At 33.6% G+C, this 22,754-nt stretch overlaps 1 protein-coding gene across 6 annotated transcripts in view; it reads left to right on the top strand.

Moving 5' to 3' along the window:
- Nucleotides 1-22,754, top strand: part of VPS13C (vacuolar protein sorting 13 homolog C) — a 171,051-nt gene that overhangs the window by 130,492 nt on the left and 17,805 nt on the right. For all 6 annotated transcript variants that reach the window (XR_011540996.1, XR_011540992.1, XR_011540995.1 and 3 more), the window contains 14 exons: nt 400-526; nt 3,891-4,126; nt 11,201-11,342; nt 12,606-12,746; nt 13,539-13,620; nt 13,746-13,815; nt 14,434-14,545; nt 14,661-14,774; nt 16,724-16,863; nt 18,536-18,617; nt 19,404-19,517; nt 20,589-20,664; nt 21,059-21,222; nt 22,511-22,556. Coding sequence is in view for 3 of the 6 variants with exons in the window: in XM_070623506.1 (XP_070479607.1) it covers nt 400-526; nt 3,891-4,126; nt 11,201-11,342; nt 12,606-12,746; nt 13,539-13,620; nt 13,746-13,815; nt 14,434-14,545; nt 14,661-14,774; nt 16,724-16,863; nt 18,536-18,617; nt 19,404-19,517; nt 20,589-20,664; nt 21,059-21,222; nt 22,511-22,556 (1,646 nt within the window). In the remaining 3 variants the exon portion in view is untranslated. The remainder of the gene's footprint in view (nt 1-399; nt 527-3,890; nt 4,127-11,200; nt 11,343-12,605; nt 12,747-13,538; nt 13,621-13,745; nt 13,816-14,433; nt 14,546-14,660; nt 14,775-16,723; nt 16,864-18,535; nt 18,618-19,403; nt 19,518-20,588; nt 20,665-21,058; nt 21,223-22,510; nt 22,557-22,754) is intronic.

Consider the following 22,754-nt stretch of genomic DNA (forward strand, 5'->3'; position numbering starts at 1 on the left):
TTCTTATGTATTGTATTTGATTAAAAAGCTTAAATTTAAGCACTGAGTGAAGTTCTTCTGCTACTAAAGAATTTACTGTTCACAACCGTTTCTACAGTGCACTCTTACCAGCCTTAAGTGGTAATTAAGTGGACCCTTAATTAATTTCACTGGTCTGATCTTGTCTGGATCAATTCAGAGTACACTGCAACTTCAGAAAGGACAATATTCTGTTCCCTCAAGCTTCAAAACCATTAGCTTATTGGACATTTTAGGGTATTTATTTTTAGGTAGAGTTGTGTTTTATTAACAAATGCAATTTTACAATATTTTTATACCCGTCTCCTCCTCAGTAAACCACAGGTCTGGGTTTCTCAAGGCCAAGATATTTTCATCTTCCCTCTGTCGGTTGTGTTTCAGTGGGTCACAGGAAGAAGTAGAATTGCAGCCAAGACAAGCTCGACTTTTTGCCTGGGCAGATCCTACTGGTACCAGAAAATTGACATGGAAATATGCAGCAAATGTTGGGGAACACGATCTGTTAAAGGTATTATTTGATGTGAATGAGTGTTGTATGATGGCCTGATGGCAAAGGAAGTAGACAGGCCAGCTTCACACAGACGTCTTTGTCCTCACTGAACTAACAATGAATTGGAAGTATTTTCAAAATAAATTACTTTTGGCCTTTAGATTGCAGGTAGTTCATACCAATATTTTATCGTAGATCAGTCAGAATAATATATTTACAATGTGAAATATAGACCTGCTTCATATTGACCATAAAGACCAGTAAAGTACTTTTTTATTTACCTTTTTTTAAAAGGAAGGAATTTTAAGGCTAAGTGAAAAACAACTTTATTTTGGACATATGTATACCACTGTTGGCTGTGAGGTTTTTAGACATTTTCCCCATCAAGGCCATGTGTTTTGTTAATTAAAGGAGTCTGGCAGTATGCAAATTATCCAGTTTAAGAAATTTAATGAAATATTTATTTAAACAATATTTAGGTAGCTAAATTAATCAGATATATTATTTCTTAGACTTTGGGAAGGGCTTAAGAATTCATCTACTAGCCTCCCTCTAATATAGGAATTGCTCCTGCATTGTGATAGATCATCTAATTTCTATAGAAATATATTCTGTCATGAGAAGTTCATACAGTATGATATTCAATTGTCTGATAATGCCAGTTGTTAAAAAAGCTTTCTTGACTTTTGCCTTAAAATGGTAATTGGCCAACGGTGACTTAATTATCATTTCCTATATTCCCTCTGAAATACCCATAAAAGAGATAAAGACTTAACCACTTTTGAAACACCAGATTGATAGTTCTCTGTTATGAGATTCTTGGAGTGATTTTCACCATAATAATTCGATGGAGCTCTGTTGGCTTACTTGTGCTTTACTTTTTGCAATAGAGAAACCCTCAGAGTTTGTAAGAGGCTTACATTCCCTGTCGCTATTAGCTCCCTGGCACAGAGCAACAGGAGTTCTACTGGGGGTCCCTGCACTATGCTGGTATTATTTCCCCTCTCCTCACATTTAATCCTACTCAGCAACCACAGCTCCCAGAAAGTAGTACACAGACACGAGAGAGAGAGAGTGGGAATGACATCCTGGAGGAGGCAATTAAGGTCTGTATATTGAGGCAGATTCAGAAAGAATCATGTTAATAGTGTATGCAGGGACTTGCAGGTTTTAATGTTTTTCTTCCATTTAGTGTTAGAGAACCAGGCAGTAGGGTGAGTAGGTAATTGCACCTCAGTCAGCGGGATGATCTGCCAGGTTATGAAAACTGAGCTAGAAGTAAGGCAGTTGCCCATTTCCTTGTTGACTAAGTTGATCTGAGAAGGGAGTTCTGCTCAACCCAGGTGGACTTGACAAGGGAGTTCAAAGAAAATCCATATATTACTAACAAACACTAGGTCTGAACAGATCTTTCCTCATTAAGTTTGAATAAACAGGAAAAAAACAACATGGGGTATCTGAAAAAAATACTTCAGGAGAAAAATGTAGCCTTATCCTGTAGATTCAGAAGGGTGATTATACCTCTGAAAAATTTTATACTATAGGTGGACCAGAAGAAAATTTTCAAAATGTATGCCTGGCATCCTCACCTAAGTTATAAAGATGTGACAACTATGAAATAGGAGAAAGCGTGGTTAAAGAGAGAACAAAGTGACAGGGGAGTGGGGGAACGATATATTCTTTGTATATGATACTTACACCATTTAATCTTAAGTTTTAATTAGAGAAATATAGATTAAAGATTATGATTTTTTAAAAAGCTGTTAATTAGTAGAACTAAAATCAGTGATAAAAGAATTTTAAAAGAATTGAGAAAATGAAAATAAAGAAAATCTTGACCTTACAGTAAAAGAAGGAAACCTAATGAAGTATATAATAAGTGACAAGTACCTTTCATTGAGTGTATGTCATGTGTTAATGCTTTTCATATATTATCACTAGTTCTTATGATTGAACTTAGAACTGCTCGTTAGAATTCAAAAACGGGTCTGTCTGACTTTACCGTCCATGGACCATGCTTCCCACCAGTTATGTCAGTAAATGAAAATGGTTTAAATTCTCCAATTAAAGGACAAAAAACACTCAGATTAACTTAAAAAATACCATCTAACTATATGCTACTTACAAGAGATCTATCTTAACCAAACTAACACAGAAAGTTACAAGCATGAAGAGATGGTAAAGATTTAACAGGCAAACAGAAGTAAAAAGAAAGCAAAGTTGTTGATTTTAATTTCTGAACAACTGTAATTCAAAGCAAAAACCATTAAATAGAGTATGGTAATATGACAAAGAAGGCATGATAGCCATAAACTTTCATGCAACGAGTAACACTGTGTCAAAATATGTAGTTTAAAAGGCTCGAGGTCAGTTGAAACACAGTTACCTCAGGATATTTTAACACACCTCATTTAATTTTTAACAGATCAAATAGATAAAAAATAAATAGGATTAGAGAGTATTTGAATAATAACTAAGATAGAACCAAGATACGTATCAAATTTTGTGCTTTACAAAGAGAGAATTCACCTTGTTAATAGGTATCTGAACTATTTACTAAATTTGATCACTTAATAGAGTAAAAAAAAGAAGGATAGGCTACTTTGACACATGTTAAAAGCAACAGATTAAGGAAAAGCAATAGGTAAATTTTAAACAACGACAAAACTCAACTATTCCTATGCTCATGGTAAATCCTTTATTTGTTTTTTGGGGTTTTTTCAAGAAAGCGTAAGATGAAAAGCACATAGTAGGTACTTGTACTGCCTGTTGGAATGAACTGTTGTTATATTTATCTTAAGCCCAGAACAACGAGGAATCATCATTTTCATCTCTGAAAACACCAAATCAAGCCTCATATTTTTAAGTGCTATTTGAGACCTTCAGCCGCAAAGGCTATTCTTAGTGAAACTTAGTACAAACTGATCACCATACTTTCATTATTTAACGATGTGATTTATGTAAATATTTGCAATGTTATAAATTATTAGAACATAAAAATAAACTATGTTAGTTTTGCTTGACGTTACTCTTCTAATAAACTTCTAAAGCATTCTGTTCTCCATTTTGGACAAGTAGGCATTTTATGGCATTGGTGTGGTTAAAGGATACTCTTGTTCTTGCTGGGTGCCCTTTGAGCACTAACTAGGTAACTCAAACTAAGGTAAAAAAAAAAAAAATTAAGCACTATTAATCTTTGTTCTTGCTTGAAAAAATTGGTGAGTATGTTTTAAAATAGATTATAACTTTAATTTATATCATTTTGATGGCTAGAGTTTTCTAATTTATAGTCATGCTTTTTAAATGTTCTCGGTGTAGTTCAACTTTATGTAATAAAAACTTACTGATTGTGAGTTTAATATAAAGTCTCTCTTTTCCCCAGGATGAATGTGGACAGTTTGCATATGACGCAAACATCCAGATACACTGGGTATCATTCCTGGATGGGCGCCAGAGAGTTTTGCTTTTCACTGATGATGTGGCCCTGGTTTCCAAAGCACTGCAAGCAGAAGAAATGGAGCAGGCCAATCATGAGATAACCTTTTCTCTTCACAGTCTGGGACTTTCACTGGTTAACAATGAAAACAAGCAGGAAGTTTCATATATTGGCATAACCAGGTATGGAAGAAGGAAGATAAGGCATCAGAAATCTTTAAAAGACGTTGAGTTCATAATATCAGATTTGATGAGAGTAAACAGATAGCTGTTCTGATTTTGATATACTGTACATTCTTTCAGCACAACTTACTGAATAGTTGTTTTCACTGCTAGTTGAAAAGCCCCTAAAATAGAAAGATGACTAAGATAATATAATGTCTTTGCTCTTACAATTCTCATTTTCAGTCAGTGGGGAAGAAAGAGGTTTGGTTCTTTCTTTGTTGTTTGTATGTATTTTTTAAAATGAGTAATAAAAACACTGAGAAATGATACAAAGTATTTACATGTGAGTGGAAAGACAAAGGTAGAAGCAGCTATCTGTTCTGTGCAGCAGAGACTGGAGGAGCTGGCGTGGCTCGGGAAGCTGACAATGAGTCAGATAAATGGGAAAAAAATTTTCATCGAGGAGGCAATATTTGACATGGCTACATAATCTTTAGTGGGTGTTTATTTAGAACTTTTTAATAGTGATGGGACCAGTTATTTTCTCTGGTTCTGCTTATATCTGTGTAAGAAAAATATTTGAATTTATTTATTTTTGTTTTTTGGGTTTTTTTGGTGAAGAAGATTCTCCCTGAGCTAACGTCCATTGCCAATCTTCCTCTTTTTTTGCTTGAGGAAGTTTAGCCCTGAGCTAACATCTGTTCCAGTCTTCCTCTGTTTTTTGTATGTGGGATGCCTCCACAGCATGGCTGATGAGTGGAGTAGGTCCAAGCCTGGGATCCGAACCCACAAACCCTGGAGGCCAAAGTGGAGCATGCAGAGCTTTAACCACTCGGCCACAGGCTTGCCCCTATTTTGTTTTTTTTAATCACACTAACGGGTAAAAGACTCATTCTTTTTTGAAGGCTGATGGGTGGAATGGTTGTTACCATGTACAGCTAGCATAGATCTATCCATAAGCATGTGTTTAGTAAAATAAAAAGTTAAGTAAAGAAAAAGATCAGGTATGTAATGCCCTTTGCATAACACCTAACAGATTACAGGTTCTATAAATGATATTATACATTCCATTAATATAATGTTAATACATTTATGTATATATGAATAATATATTCTTTTGGTTATACATTTCAGTATCGTATAGTATTTTTGAAACTAAATATGAAGATCATTTTTAAGTCATATAAATCCGGGTTTCTCCACTCTCTTGTTCTTTGATATAACTTATTTTTACTTTAATATTATATATGATATATTTTATCAGATTGGCGTTTATTTATTAGGACGTTAAAAAATTCATCTAAAAGAACATGATTACCTTTTTTCTGACACACTACACAATCAGTACTCATTCAGTAAGGACGTGTCCCAAGGAAAATAAGTCAGTTACATAGTTTTTTAAAATAGGCTTTAATTTTTTTGAGCAGTTTTAGGTCTACAGAAAAATTGAGTGTAAAGTACAGTTTCCATATACCCCTCCCATGTTTCCCCTGTTATTAGCATCTTTCAATAGTGTGGCACGTTTGTTACTACTGATGAGCAAATATTGATATGTTATTATTTTCTAAACTCCATTGTTTATGTTCTTTACATTAGAGTTCACTCTTTGTAAATTCTATGGCTTTTGACAAATGTATAGTAACATATATCCACCATTACAGTGTCATACAGAATAGTTTACTACCCTAAAAATCACCTATGTTCTGCCTATTCATCCCTCCCTCCCTTCCCTTGAACACCATTGATCTTTTTACTGTCTCCAAAGTTTTGCCTTTTCCAGCATGTCATATCATTGGAATTACGCAGCGTATAGCCTTTTCAAATAGATTTCTTTCACTTAGCAATGTCCTTTTAAGGTCCCTCATGTCTTTTTGTGGCTTGATAACTTACTTCTTTTTTTCACTGAATAATATTCTATGTTCTGGATGTAACACAGTTTATTTATCTGTTCACCTATTGAAGGACATCTTGGTTGCTTCCAAGTTTGGGCAGTTATGAATAAAGCTGCTATAAACATCCATGTACAAGGTTTGTATAGACATAAGTTTTCAGTTCATTTGGGTAAACATCAAGGAATGTGATTATTGGATCATATGGTAAGAGTTTGTTTAGTTTTGTAAGAAACTGCCAAGTTATCTTTCAAAGTGGCTGCACCGTTTTGTATTCCCAACAGGAAGGAATGAGAGTTCCTGCTGTTCCACATCCTTGCCAGCATTTGGTGTTGTCAGTGTTCAAGATTTTGCCTACTCTAATAGGCATGTAGTAGTTAGATCGTTGTTTTAGTTTGCAATTCCCTAATTACTTATGATGTTGAGCATCTTTTCTTACGTTTATTTGCCATCTGAATATCTTCTTTGGTGAGGTTCAGATCTTTTCCCATTTTTAATTTTTCATTTTCTTATAGTTGAATTTTAAGAGTTATTTGTGTATTTTTGAATACCAGTCTTTTGTCAAATATGTGCTTTGCAAATATTTTCTTCCAGTCTGTGACTCGTCTTTTCATTCTTTTAGCAGTGTCTTTCTCAGAGAAGTTTTTAATTTTAATGAAGTCCAGTATCAATTTTTTCTTTCATGTATTGTGCTTTTGAGGTTGTATCTTAAAAGTCATCACCAAACTCAAAGTCACTTAGATTTTCTCCTATGTTATCTTTGAGGATTTTATAGTTTTGTGTTTGATATTTAGGTCTATAATCCCTTTTGAGTTAATTTTTGTGAAATGTGTAAGCTCTGTGTCTAGATTCTTTTTTTTTTGTTTGTTTGTGACTGTCTAGCTGTTCCATTACCATTTGTTGAAAAGACTGTCCTTTCTCCATTGACTGCCTTTGCTCCTTTCAAAGGTCAGTTGACTATATTTGTTTGGGTCTATTTCCGAACTCTCAATTCTGTTCTCTTGATCTGTTTGTTGTTCTTTCACCAATACCACATTATCTTGATTTCTGTAGTTTTATAGTAATCTTAAAGTAGTGCCAGTCCTCCAACTTCTTTCTCCTTCAATGTTGTGTTGGCTATTTTGAGTCTTTTTCCTTTCCGTATAAACTTTAGAATCAGTTTGTCAATATCCACAAAATAGTTAGCTGAGATTTTACTTGAGATTGCGTCAGATGTATAGATCAACGTGGGAAGAACTGCTGTCTTGACAGTGTTTGGTCTTCATATCTATGTGCGTGCATATTTCTGTTTATTTAGATCTTTGATCTCTTTCATCCAACTTTTGTAGTTTTCCTCATATAGATCTTGTACAAATTTGTTAGGTTTTGTTTATACCTAAGTATTTCATTTCTTTGGTGCTAATGTAAATATTATTGGGTGTTTTTTTGTGAGGAAGCTCGGCCCAGAGCTAACATCTGTTGCCAGTCTTCCTCTTTTTGCTTAAGGAAGATTGTCACTGAGCTAACATCTGTGCCAGTCTTCCTCTATTATGTGGGGTGCTGCCACAGTGTGGCTTGATGAGCAGTGCTAGGTCTGCACTCAGGATCTGAACCTGTGAACCCCAGGCTGCCGAAGTGGAGTATGTGAGCTTAATCACTATACCACTGGGCCGGCCCCATTGTGTTTTTAATGTTAAATTCCAGTTGTTCATGGTTGGTATATAAGAAAGCAATTGACTTTTCTATATTAACCTTGTGTCGTGAAACTTACCAGTTGCAGGATTTTTTTGGTTGATTCTTTGGGATTTTCTACATAGACATTCATATTATCTGAGAACACAACTTTATTTCTTTTTTCCAGTCTGTGTACCTTTTATTTTATTTTCTTATTGCATTATCTAATATTTCCTGTACAATGTTGAATAGGAGTGGTAAGAGTGGACGTCCTTGCTTTGTTCCTGATCTTAGCAAGAAAGCATCTAGCTTCTCACCATTAAGTATGATATTAACTATAGGTTTTTTGTAGATGTTCTTTATCAGGTTGAGGAAGTTCCCCTCTCTTCCTAGTTTGCTGAAGAGTTTTTATCATGAATTGGTGTTGGATTTATATAATTTATAGTAGACATGTTATTCATTACCTTCATTGACTGATGTCACATAAACAATTATGTAGTGAGGACATTGGTAACATGGTCATTGACTAATATCAAAAAGCTGTGTAAATTAAAATATTACGGAGTTACATTCTATCCTTATGAAACGGTATTCTCTAATCAGGGATCAGCAGAGTATAGCCCATGAGTCAAATCTAGGCCATTGCCTGTTTTTCTACAGCCCTTGATCTAAGAATGATTTTTCACATTTTTAAATGGTTGAAAAAAATCAAAAGAAAAATAGTGCTTTGTAAAACATGAAAACTATATGAAATTCGAAGTTTATTGCCCATAAGTAAAGTTTTATTAGAACACAGCCTTGCTATTTCTTTTAGATGTCCGTGGCTGCTTTTGCACCATTGCTTAGTGAACAACAGATGACAGTGATGTAGTTGTAACTTGAGAGTCTTTGAGTGCCACACGTATAGCTATACTGCAACTTTTAGTTTTTATTACTAATGCATACTTGTCAAAACAAGAAGAGAAAAGTGGACTTTGAATGTGTCTCTTATAGGGCACAGTTATCAAATGAAATGGCAAAGCATTATTTTATTATGTAAGGACACTATTCCTATGCTAAAAGAATAAGATGTATTTTTTTTCTTTTAAAGATTTTATTCTTTCCTTTTTCTCCCCAAAGCCCCCCCGGTACATAGTTGTATATTGTTCGTTGTGGGTCCTTCTAGTTGTGGCATGTGGGACGCTGCCTCAGCGTGGTTTGATGAGCAGTGCCATGTCCGCGCCCAGGATCCGAACCAACGAAACACTGGGCCGCCTGCAGCGGAGCGCACCAACTTAACCACTCGGCCACAGGGCCAGCCCCGAATAAGATGTATATTGACATTTCCAAACTAAGCACACATCACAGTATGCCCAACTCACAGGACAGCAATGGGCAGAAAAATTAAAAAATTTAAGACAAAATATCTCATCACAGAAGAATGCCTTTACAAAAATAAAAAACCAAAAATGAAGCTTCAACCAAAGTTAGTTTCTGAGTGAATCATTTGTTAGCCAAGCAAGGAGAGTCTTTTACCAATGGTGAGTTAATTGAATCATGCCTGATTGTAGCAGCTAAAGAAAGGTATCCAGAGATAATAAACTTGGGACCATTAGCCTTTTGGTGAGAACAGTTGCTTGAAGAATTGAGGACATTCAGAGCAACATCAGTAGTCAATTAAAAAACAAGGCAAATGATTTTGAGTGGTTTTCTTTGGCTCTTGATGAGTCAACAAATGTTACCAATACTAAGTTGTTGTACATTTGAGAAGCCGCTGCTGAGTTTGAAGTTACTAAAGAATTAACCTCTATGAATGGCATAGAACAACTACGGTGAGAATATTTTCAAACAAGTTGAAGAAATACTAATTCAGTACAACCTCAAGTGGAATCTTCTAAGATACATTACAGCTGATGACGGGAAGAAGATGTGTGGAGCAGAAAAAGACGTAATTGGACAAATTCACAAAGCTCGTCGTAATGTAATGTTTAAAGCCTGCAGTTATTCATTTTATTGTTCTCAGCAGATACTTTGTGGAAAATATTTGGATCAATCGTTTGTTATCAAACCAGTAGTGTCAAATAGTGACCTTCATTCACTCTTGCGGACTTAACCATCATTAGTTCTGTGAATTTTTGTCAGAAATGGAAACAGTGTCCTGACTTGTCTTACCATACACCCGTTTGATGACTTAAACAGTGATACTCTTCATTGTACTCGTTTTGAGTTTCTGGCCAAGATGAAAATTCTTCTGAATGAAAAGAACCACCCTCAACCACTATTATTGAACACTGAATGGCTTTGGAAATTTGCTTTTGCTGTAGAATTGATAATGAATTCAACCTAAAAGTAGAAGACAAAAATAGTGCTTAATTGTGAAACATATACTGCAGTAAAGTCATTTCGACAACTAACGTTTGAATCACAAGTAATGTCAGGCTGTTTTGTATACTTCTGTACTGTCCAAAGTCAAAACAAGAAGTAAGAGCTCCATCCCCACACAAGTTTGGAGCACATATATTTTATGACCCACAGCTACAGTTCCAGCGATAGTTTTTCTATCCTCAATGCAAATGCAAAGGAAATTTCCACATTTCAAAATCCATTTGACTGCTTAATGGAAGAGCTTCTGCCTAAACTTCAATTTGGGAGTGATTGATCTTAATGCATTGACTTGCTAATAGGCAACTATCAAGAGAAGAATCTAAAAGAGTAGGAAATCAAATTTTAAATTTAGAGCTTTCTAATAGAAAATAGAATTTTATAAATGCATTTCAAGCAATACGTATGCTCAATTAAAATAATATTCTCATAGATCGATATCAGTATTTGGCAGTACCTATCTATGTGAAAGGACATTTTTAAAGATACTCATTACAGATCAGCATTAACAAATGAACATTTGCAATAGATTTTGATAATACAGAACACTAACTTTAAGCCCTAATTAAGTGAAAAGTTGTCACCCCCACAAAAGAAGTGTAAAAAAAATTTCTTTTTGTAATTATGTATAGTGACAGATCTTAACTAGACTTATTGTGGTGATCATTTTACAATATATATAAATATTAAATCACGTTGTATGCCTGAAAGGAATGTCAGTTATACCTCAATAAAAACATAATAAAAAATTTAAAAAGTATATTTTTCTCATTAATGAACTTGTGTTTTTAAAAATTATACTCTATTGTCGTTTTTGTATTTTGAATTTCATCAGTTAAAAAAAATCCGTGAAAGTCTTTTTTTCTCTTATTCTTTAAGTACCTACATAATAACCTCGATTTTGTCTCAGCCCACAAAGCCTAAAATATTTACAAAATGGCCCCTCACTAAAAATGTTTGCCAATCCCTTAATTAATTGATGTCAATGTGTGATAGAAAAACATTTTCCCTGCTCCTTTCCCTTATGTACTTTTGTAACACAGGTATATTTTGGGTTTAAAAAATCTCTTATACCTTATAAATATAATTTTCATAGGAGATTGATAGTTGCAATAATCTGGAGTTGAATTACAGTTCCACAAACCTAAGTACATATTCCTAATTTAATTTTCTTTGTGAATTATTTTAGTTCTGGTGTTATTTGGGAAATGAAGCCAAAACGGAAATGGAAGCCTTTTAGTCAAAAGCAGATAATCTTGTTGGAACAGTCCTATAAGAAATATCAAGAATCAAGAGGCCATGGCTGGATTAAACTAGACAATAATTTTGAGGTATACCAAAATTTTTTTGTTTTGGTTTTTATATATGTATTTTGGTGGTGGTGGTAGCAGTAAATAAGTAAAATTTACTGTCCAGGTAAAAATGTGTGTGTAAGGGGGCCGGCCCTGTGGCCCCTGTTCACCTGTTCGGATCCTGGTGCAGACATGGCACCGCTCATTAGGCCATGCTGAGGCAGCCTCCCACATGGCACAACCAGAGACACTCATGACTAGAATAGATAACTATGTACTGGGGGGCTTTGGGGAGAAGATGAAGAAAAAAAAAAGTGTGTGCAGGAACTAACTTATTTATTAGTAAATAAACTCTTAGTAGGATTGGCATGACTGATAATATTTATTACTACATTTTTAATTAAAATATGTTGTTATTAAATCTTATATAATGAAACACGATTTAAATATGTTTCTCTTCTGTATTTTTATAGACAGATAGTTTCATGGAAGTTGTTTTGTTTTCAGTAAGATTATAGAGAAATTAAGATTGCTCATTGAAACTTTTTCTCCCGTTTTGAATGATACCAATATATATTGCTAACTAAAGGCTGTGCAAAATTACATATTTCAGTGATGAGAAACCTATTTAGAAAACCTACTCAGTTAAATTCATTAAATGTGAATGATTGTTGGACATGAGTAGATGTCAGCAAACAAAGGTGTACTCTACCCAGGTCCTTACAGTGTTGGAACTGAAAGTCACTTTTGCTCCAAGAAGACCCTAGAAGCCTGACTGCAGTTTCCAGCTTGCTCTGGTTCAGGCATATAGTATTGTTTACTTTTTGTCTTTGATATCTGATGGCTGAGTTTACATTGCTCTCCAGATATGCTCCCCACCCTCAATCCTACCCCTATAAATGTTGGCCATGCTCAAATGGAAAAAAAGCAGCAAACTATACAATTAGTGTCAGACATAAATAAGCTGTTAACTATTTATTAACTTTATTAAAACAAAATTTAAGAATTACCTAGAATCATCCATTACTGTTGAGGTTTTTAAAAAATACAAAGTTTGGTTTCTTTAAGTACAGTTTATATAATTGAAAAGTTCTCCAAATGTTTTCTTGTTTTTGTCATAAATTTGGTACAAAAGTAATGATTGTGCTTCAAAGATCCAACTGTAGATCATCTTAAGGAAGATCTTCTGTAAGACATGGTGATTAAGATATTTTTCCCTTTTAATTTATGAGTAAATGGATATTTAAAATGAGCTACACTGCTAATACTAGTTCATCACAAACACACGTGCTTTTTTTCCAGGTCAATTTTGATAAAGTTCCAATGGAAATGCGCCTCCCTTTTCAGTGCCCTATAAAGCGAGATTTTTTATCAGGAATTCAGATTGAGTTTAAGCAGTCTCCTCACCAGAGAAGTTTAAGGGCCAGATTGTATTGGCTTCAGGTAACATTGTCATCCTCAATTCGGTAAATCTGTCTAATCACTTTGAGAATCTTGGGGATGAAGTTGTTCTTACAAGGTTCTAGCATACATGGTAATTGGTATCTTTCTGTTTGTTTGTGTATTTCCCTTTTCCCACGTATCCTGTGGATTCAACACACTTACCATCCAAGTCTAAAGACCTTCTGACTGTTGAAACTATTTAATTTGACCAGTTAGCCTGCAAGAGTGTTTTTTTGCGCTGAAATTGTTGTTTTTAAATATTCCTTGAATTTGTCATGGAATCCCAAAATAAGATTTTCTTTTGTCATCCTTTATGGGAATGAGCAGGGCTTTATTGGGTGATGTTTTTGACTGCTTACTTGCTTGCTCCTTTTCTGCCTCCCTCCCTCTCTTCCTTTTAACTGTTAAATACTATTTAGGACATTTTTATTATATTTTCTTCTTTCTACCTATACTCTAATTTCATATCCAGTCTCCACTTACATTTTATTTAACTTATAGGGAGTTGAAGTCTCACATGATCCACAGGTACAGTTATTTTCACTAATGGTGTACATGCTGTACAATGTTAATGCAATTATGAAGATATTTATATATTCCTTTATATAAAAGCTTGCCCTTGCTGAGATACATGAGAATTTTCGATTTAAAGTGAAACTTCTAATAGCATCATGTCTACATCCAGATAATTATGATGAAATTAGTGGAATCTTCTGTAATGTTGTCTCTGAAACTAAAAGTTTAAATTTATTTTAAATGTTGCTAAGTTCATTTTCTTTTTTTTTTTTCCAGGTTGATAATCAGTTACCAGGTACAATGTTCCCTGTTTTATTTCATCCTGTGGCCCCTCCAAAATCTATTGCTTTGGATTCAGGTAAAAAAAAAAAACACCAAAAATTAAGTTGAGAAATGTCCTATTTATAAAAGTTGTGATATTATTTTGACATAGTATGTATAAAGCTTGATTGCTGTTTTTCTTGCTTTCTTTCTTCCTCTTAGAGCCCAAACCTTTCATTGATGTGAGTGTCATTACAAGATTTAATGAGTACAGTAAAGTCTTACAGTTCAAGTAAGTAAAGATTCCCTTATTTATCTAAAGGAATTTAAAATGAGAATCTACTTCGAAAATAAATTTTACTATTTTGAATGTGACTTCTATATAAAGATTATTTTCCATTTGAAAATAGTAATCCACTTTTGGTCAAGTAATTTTCTATGTTGGAACTTATTTTAATAAAAGCCTCTGTATATTTTAAAGTATAACATTTCTTCAACTGCCATCTCCCCTTTGTAACTTCAATTAGAATATAAAATAGTCAGTGAAATATAAATAATGTATGTATTTTTGAGGTGTGTCCTTTAAAGCAGTTGCTCTGGACTTTAAAAATTGAATAATACATGCTACATCATCTAGTTGTTTTTGTCTCTTCTGTAACATAATAAATGTGGGATTTGGGACTTTAAATGCAAAGTGTTAATACGGCACTACTACCTCTTCTGAAACCTTCACTCTGATGAGAAAAAATCTCAGTCTAAGTAGACTTTGTTCTTGTTAAATGACAGTTTTTAAGAGATGAAGGAACAAGATCTTTCTGTGGCTTTTGGCCAGAATCAAAGTTTTAACCTTGAAAATAATAAGATTTGATAGAAATCCTTTTCCATCTTTTAAAAGAATTTTTTTTCTTAGGTATTTTATGGTCCTCATTCAAGAAATGGCCTTAAAAGTTGATCAGGGATTTCTAGGAGCTATTACTGCACTGTTTACCCCCGCAACAGACCCTGAAGCTGAAAGCAAACGGGTAACAATTTTTATCTCTTGGGAAAATTATAAAATTTAAAAAACTAACCATTCTTTGAACTAACTGTAGTAGAGAAAAAAATTAAAATAGAAATTCTTGACTTAATTTTTTTCAGACAAAGTTAATCCAGCAAGATGTTGATGCTCTAAACACAGAATTAATGGAGACCTCAATGACTGATATGTCAGTTCTTAGTTTCTTTGAACATTTCCATATTTCTCCTGTTAAGGTTTGTTGTAATTATTATTTTGAAAATTTGGCATAATTGTTGTAGAACTTTTAAAGATTCAGTTTACATGCATGGGCTTTAATTTGTTGCGTTAAATATTTGATGAGAATTTTAATTTGATTAATTGAAATAGTGAAGACAGTTCTCTGTAACATGTGTACAACCGTAATTCCCGCAGAGAAACCACCAGAGCTTGTTCTCTAGTCTTGAATTAATAACCCCTTTATTTAAGGAAGAAGCTGACAAAAGCGTTTCTTAATTAAGCAAAGAAGTGCTCACCAGTGTTTAATGTTTTGGTTGCACTTTGTAACTGTGTTCACTGTCTAAACAGAAAGCTATAATGGGTGCCCTAACCAGAACGTGAAAACGCTGAAGTAGGTATTATACTGTTGATGTGGTGTTTTTCACCCTTCCAAAATTTGATCGTAACTAAGGGAGTGGAAAATTGGATACCTTTCACTTGCCTGATTTTGTACTTTATGAACCCATTTCCTTTTCTCCTTTTGTTGTTCTTTTTAGGTTTTATAGGGAGAGGTGACTGCTTAGTAAGTTCACAAATGATATCAACCATAGTGTTCTAAACTTGTGTAATGGGCCAGATTTACAATTAAGTAGCTCTTTAAAATATTGATGATCCTTTACATTCTCAAGAACTGTTTACAGCACATTATTTTCAATTGCATTCGCCAATCCATTCAGCTAAATGAATGCATTTATAGAATGGAATTATTATTTTAAATTGAGGTATTAGTTTGGTGGGATCAGACATATTCATAGTGTTAGGTTTGAAATTGGTATTGTTTTATATGGTAGGTTTTACACAATTTCTTTTTCATTATTAAAATCAGTTATTTATGAGATTGAATAATACCTTCAACAAATATTTATTGAATGCCTACTATCAAAGTTGCTGTGGGAGATATAAAATGACTTCATGGAGTTTATAATGTAGGGGGTTACTAAAGATTGATAATTTACTTGTTCATGTTTTTAGGCTCATTGAGAATTGTGCTATGGAGTTGAATAATTAAGATCATGAACTGTAGTTATTTTCTTTTTCCGTGGTAACTGTGCTCTAGAGAAGGGCTGCGTCTCTGTCCACCTAAGCTTGCCTTTCCTCAATCCCAACACCCTCTGACTCTACAGATGGGCAGAAGTCCACATCAAAGAAAAAACCCAGCAACCAGGCTTTCCTGACCTTAACTCAAGTCTGCTCTTTTGAGCTCTTAATTGGTTAGGTAAAATACCTAGGGAATAGCAGAATGAGAAAGAAGAGTCATCTGCTTTATTTATATGTCACATTACCTTTTGCTTGTGTCTTCTGGCACTATTGCACTAATGATGATACAACACAAAGTAGAAGAAGCTAAATGGGAATGTGAAAATCTCATGTGTAAGTACTGAGTTGAAGGTGTCTGTGGAAGCCAAAAACTTGATTACTTTTAAAGAAATTAATTTAATAACTTGCTAATTGTTCCATGATTGTTATGTTATTGTTGTTGTTATTGTATAATTATAATATAATTGTTATTGTTAATTGTTGCCGTAAGTTATTTACCTTAATTGAATGAACATAATTGACTATTCATTATTTTGACTTGTAGACTACTTGTGTGCCAGTCGACATGTTTTTCTTCTTAAAACGATTATGCTATTTTTGTAAAGTGTTTTGGGCCCCTTACATAAACACAATGGTATTTGTATACTTTGAATAACATTATGGCTCTGTTTTTGGGATAGACTAATTTTTGTTTTATCAAAAAGTAAATAGAATCAGATTTGAATGAGCTATTCTATGTTATGTGTAGAGCAAAAAATAATAGCTTTCTTTAGGACTCGTAATTGAAAGATAGAACATTTGTTTGTATCTAAAAGATCTAGTTCCTTTGTATGTAATTTTTTTGTTTTTGTGTTTAGCTTTCATTTATTGAACATTATTTTTATTTTAGTTGCATTTAAGTCTGTCTTTGAGTTCCGGAGGTGAAGAGTCAGACAAAGAAAAACAGGAAATGATTGCAATTCATTCTGTCAATCTGCTATTGAAAAGCATAGGTGCTACCCTGACTGACGTGGATGACCTTATATTCAAGTAAGATTTATGTTGAAGAACATTGGGAGGCTTTTTACCAAGGTTATGTTTTTGGATGTTAATTCTCTCCATTTGCACCAGAACATTAGCTTAGAGAAATGATAATCTAACTCCTTATACTTGAAGAGTTTGGTCCCTTTCTAATTATGCTCTTTAGGTATGCTTATTTTACTCATAAAGGTAAGATAGAGTCTTATATTTTCTTCAGTTGTTCATATCTATATAATACATGAATATAGAATAAAAATAAATTGTTTTAGTAGTATGTTAGAAATTGAACACATTTTAAAACAGAATTATATTTAGAAATATGTTAGCAGTAGGATAAGATTTCAGTATAATCATATGGCAAAGTCTAGATAATAACTCCTTGCTACATTTAATATGAGGATATTTATCTGTGCCAGATACATATAAATTCATTGAATGTTTATTGAATTGAATATTCAACAATTGTATTGGAACAAGTAGTTACTTTGGAGGGAAAAAGTCCATTTATATCATTTCTACCTCACTTGTACAATATCAAATTTCATAGGAATTAAAGGATTAAATATAAAATTCAAATAGAAAAGACTAAGAAAAAATAGAAGTTAATTGCTATCAAATTTCTGAATGAAGGAAGTCTTTCTAAGTTTAAGAGCAATGGAAAAAGTAAATCCCAATGGAAAATATAAAATAGATTTGACTATATAAAAATTAAATACTTTTCAACAAAATCAATGCAAATAATTTAAAAAGAACAGGGAAAATATAATGACAAGTATGATAGAGAGAGGATTAATAGTCAATATTAAACATTGGTAAGAAAAACTAAGGATTCTAATGCCATAATTGCCAGAACACAATGAGTTAATTTGCAAAAGGGAAGATATGGTGGCTGATAGATATTTAAAATGGTCAACTTTATTATTTATCAAAGAATATGTGAAAATTAAAACAAATTATCAAAAATTTCAAAATATGGGCAATCCTAATACTAGAGAGGGATGGGCCCAAAAAATGGGCAGTTTTTTCTTTTTTTTTTTTACTATTTGTTTGAGTGGAAAGGGATATATATCAAAAGTGTTAAATGTTTTTGTAGTCTTTCACTCAGTAATTCTTTCTTTGGAATTTCAGTCCAAAAAGTAATCTTGAAATGCATCCAGTGAGTTATATTCAAGATACATATAGCAACGTTAATTATTATGCAAAAATTTGCAAATGTGTGACAGTGGAAGAAGTATTTGTTATGATAACTTCCACATGATGGAATGCTGTGCACCCATTAAAAGTGGTTACATAGAATTTTGACTAGCATAGAGAAATGCTTATCCACAATGTTGAGTGTAAAAAATGAATACAAAATGTTTTAAATATTTTTAAATTGCATAGAAAAGAAAGAATTCAAAGTGGGAAATGACAAGAAGAGAAGAAAGTCTGCTGTGTGGTGGGATTATGATTGAGTTTTTTAAACATTTTACTCTTTATGTATTTATGAAAGACTTGTACGAGAATGCACCGTCTTTTATGATAATTTTGTTACCAAAATATTAAGATCTCAGACATAAATTATATGTGGCAGATGTACAAATCTAATTGTCAAAGAATTTGCAATGATTATTTTGTTAATGAAATTTTGTGTCTTTCAAAATATAATCTTAGTGGTTTGAATCTTTCTTTCTCCTCCCAGACTTGCTTATTATGAAATTAAGTATCAGTTTTACAAGAGAGATCAGCTCATGTGGAGTGTTTTTAGACACTACACTGAACAGGTAATTTCCTATCATAGTAGTTCATTAAGAATATACTTCATAAAATAATCAAAACAATACATTTGTATGTGATTGTACAGTGTATGATAATGTTTACCTAATTTACCTAAATTTGCCATCTCATTACCTAGTAGTTTTCTTGAATTATTAATTTCTCTCTCTCCCCTATATATATATATATATATATATATATCCGCTTTAAAACTTTCCTCCAGTGCCTTTTTACCTTTGCAATGATATATTTACCACTTTGGGAAAGAATAGTGATTTAGGAGTCATAACACTTTATTTCTTCACTGACTACAGTTTCTAGGCATAGTCTAATAGAATTTCAAGAGGAATTCTAAGCCAGGTTCCTCCTCATGCCTCAGTTACTCCATGGTTCGAATTGTATGGACAGAGACATACTGGTTGTTTCAGGGCACTAGAGTACCATTGCTATACCGTGGAACTCCAGAGTGACATCTTCTTTTCCTTCCTTTCCTGGAAAGTCCTTTCTCCTATCGTGTGTCTAGACATTATGGTTATTACATGTCCAAATAAGGATATATTTTCATTTATTTCTTGTTTTGGTTACTAATTATTCCCCATCTAGTTTCATAGTAATAATGATAATAACATAATAATAAAAATAAGTAACAATTACTGAAGTATATATCCAGTTTTGCATAGCTTTTCTTTAACAACCTAATTTAATCAGCACCTTCCCCCTCAGCCTTTTCTTGTTGCACCATGATGTTTCTTACAACACTTGTAAAGAATTTCATTTACTTTTTTTCCCTTTAGTTCTTGAAACAGATGTATGTCCTTGTATTGGGCTTAGATGTTCTTGGAAACCCATTTGGATTAATTAGAGGCCTGTCTGAAGGAGTTGAAGCTTTATTCTATGAACCCTTCCAGGTATTGATCTTTTATTTATTTTAACTATAGATATAGAAAAATAGATGTTCTATATTTTTATTGACAAATAATTTGTATTTTAATTGTATCAGGGAACTGAATAATGATCAAATACCAAAAATATGTCAATTTTTTGTTTTTATTTAAAATTCCTTGAAATGACATTAAAGGATTATTTTAGAATTAATTGACATTTCCAGTATCTGGGCAATAAAACGTGCCCACATTTTTCAAGATTTAATGTAGTTGTAAGGAAGAGGGCTAGGTGGATTAAGACTGTTTCAAGGCTGTTTCACCACTGTGGAAAGAACTAATGGGGCATCAAAAGCTGACTTCGTTTCATATTCAAGCTCTCCTCCAACCTGTTCACCTCCCTTGAAAGGATCCAGGAGCCCAAGGTAGTGAGTGTTTTAGAAGGATAAAGCAGAGAGAATAAATGAGGGAACAAGAGAACCAAAACTATGTGGGCTTTTAGTCTTGTTGCCAGTGCTTGCTTTAGCATCTGATGGCAGTTGGTATTGGGAGGCCAATGTCACATTGTGATTGAAGCCAGTGATTTACTCCAATCCAATTTTTGTCATCTTCAAGGGTTTTCTGAGATCATGTGCGTTGAAAGTATTTCAAACATAGTAGGTGTTGCATCAGTATTTGGGTTAGAGGGTGAAAACTGTGTCATCACAGTGTTTGTGAACCTTTATAGATTCTCTCTCTTCATGGAAACCCTGAAATACTAGATTAAAGGTCTTATTTTTTTTAAAGGAAATTTCTCTTTTTTTGCTGGGAAGATTTGCCCTGAGCTACCATCTCTTGCCAATCTTCCTCTTTTTTTTTCCCTCCCCAAAGCCCCAGTACATGGGTGTATATTCTAGTTGTAGGTTCCTCTAGTTCTCCTATGTGAGCCACCACCACAGCATGGCTACTGACAGATGAGTGGTGTGGTTCCATGACTGGGAACCGAATCCTGGCTGCCAAAGCGGTGAGAGCACCAAACTTTAACCACTAGGCCATGAGAGCTGGGTCTAGATTAAAAGTCTTAAACTTATTTAAATAGCATACTTTCTTTTTGCCTAGGGTGCTGTTCAAGGCCCTGAAGAATTTGCTGAGGGGTTAGTGATTGGAGTGAGAAGTCTCTTTGGACACACAGTAGGTATGTATCACATATTTGTGTATATGTGTATATTTTATTATAGTTATTATGAAATGCATTTTTTATGAAAAACCAATTATTTTTTTAAAGAAGTATCACTTCTCTACTAATCCCTTTTAAAAAAGAGATGTGTTTCCCTTGTTCTTAAATGTAAAATGATTTTACACTGTCTTGCTGGGTTTTTTTTGTTATTGTAAGTGTTGAATCAATGTACTTTAGATAGTTTTATTTCTGTTCTTGATAAATGGGAAATGGGAAAAATAAATTTCTACATTTTTGTATATGAGACAGAATTTTACGCACCTGTTAGTTTAAAGCAGTTGCATGCTGTGTATTGTGGTAGTGATCCTCTTTAAATAAACATTGTGACTTATTTCTCTGGGCCTTTTGATAGGTGGTGCAGCAGGAGTGGTATCTCGAATCACTGGTTCTGTTGGAAAAGGTTTGGCAGCAATTACAATGGACAAGGAATATCAGCAAAAAAGAAGGGAAGAGATGGGTCGACAGCCTAAAGATTTTGGAGACAGCCTGGCCAGAGGAGGAAAGGGCTTCCTGCTTGTAGGTCTCCTGCTGAATCTTCAAGAAATCCTCCGCTTTTATATGCACTTTAGAAGATGTACTCTAGCTGCTTGTTTGAAACTTGGAATCCTACCTTGAGTAAGGGTCTGTCAGAGTAGCAATAGTGATAAATTGTGGACTTTTCTGTTTCCTTTTTAGCTCTCCTTCCCCATTATCAACATCAGATCTATCCCCCAAATCACAAACTTAGTTTGGCACTTGGGCTGGAGTGAAAACTCTATAATGATGGCAGGTTAGCACTGCTGTGGAAGGGGCAGGAAGGAAAGCAGAGAAACATGGTAACTGAGGGTAACTAGAGGGAGGTGGAGTTCTTCAGGTCATCATCAATGACCCTTTCTGCAGAAGGGAGGTGTGGAAGTAAGTGTTATAAACCAGGAACTGCCTTTCCCTACTTTTCAGTACTTTAAAAATTATACAAATAATATATGAATACTGTTTATACAGGCAATATATGAATATTCTCTGTATAAGTAATTATAAGAACTTATAAGTTCTCCTTTTAATAAGTAATGAAAACATTATAGGGAAGTCTATAAAGTACTCTTTGATCACCCCTCACCTCCTCCCAGAGGTATCTAATCTTTTCAATATAGTGTATATCCTTCAGTTCTCTTTCTATGCATTTATATAATATACAAGTAGTTTTAGTTACTGCCATTACTTGAGAGTTAATAAGAATGTTGTATAAACATTTTACTGTTTTAATTTTGGAAATAATTTCAGGAAACTATAATTATTTCTGTATTTGTGGCAGTGATTTGTAATAAGTGTTTTCTCCTCTAAAGTGCTTTGTTTGTCAGGTGATTTGCTATCCTTCATTTTCAATTTGAAGGTCCTTTCATTTTCAATTTTCTACACTCTCATTAAGTTGCAAAGTAATCTCATTAAAATTTATAATTAGATCTTAGGGATTATTTGGTTTAACTCACTCATTTCACTGATAAGGAAATTGAGGCTTAAAGAGATTGAATCAACTGCTCAGTTACATAGCTGATTGGTGCCAGAACCAGATGAAGAATCTTTTCACCTGCTTTACTCTTCTTTCCATTATAAAATTTTACTTCTATAAGTATTTTCATTTAAAATTTAAAATATGAAATAATGTCTAAGAAATTGTAGTGCTCACTTGTGTGTGCATGTTGACATCAAATAAGTCCTCATTAAAAACAAAAGTTATTTCTAGTATGTCTATAGAGACCTCTGGCGGCTGGTTTAAAATTAAGCACCTTCCATTCAGGCTTGACTTCATGATTGATTTCTCTTTCAGGGTGTTGTTGGTGGAGTGACTGGAATAATAACAAAACCTGTAGAAGGTAGGTTGAGAATGTCTCCTTCCTGAACAAAGTCTGAAGAGTCGATACATAGGAAACATAATAGATGTTATTGCTGCTAAGTATTTGATTGAGAGACTTTCTGTCTAATTTTATGTTCATAGTCTTAAATTGTTGTTCAGTGAATGTACTTTCCTCAAAAAGTAGAGTTGTTAAGTAGTAGACTGTGATTCAGACTTT

Source organism: Equus przewalskii, chromosome 1, assembly GCF_037783145.1.
Source record: "Equus przewalskii isolate Varuska chromosome 1, EquPr2, whole genome shotgun sequence".
Lineage (NCBI taxonomy): Eukaryota > Metazoa > Chordata > Mammalia > Perissodactyla > Equidae > Equus > Equus przewalskii.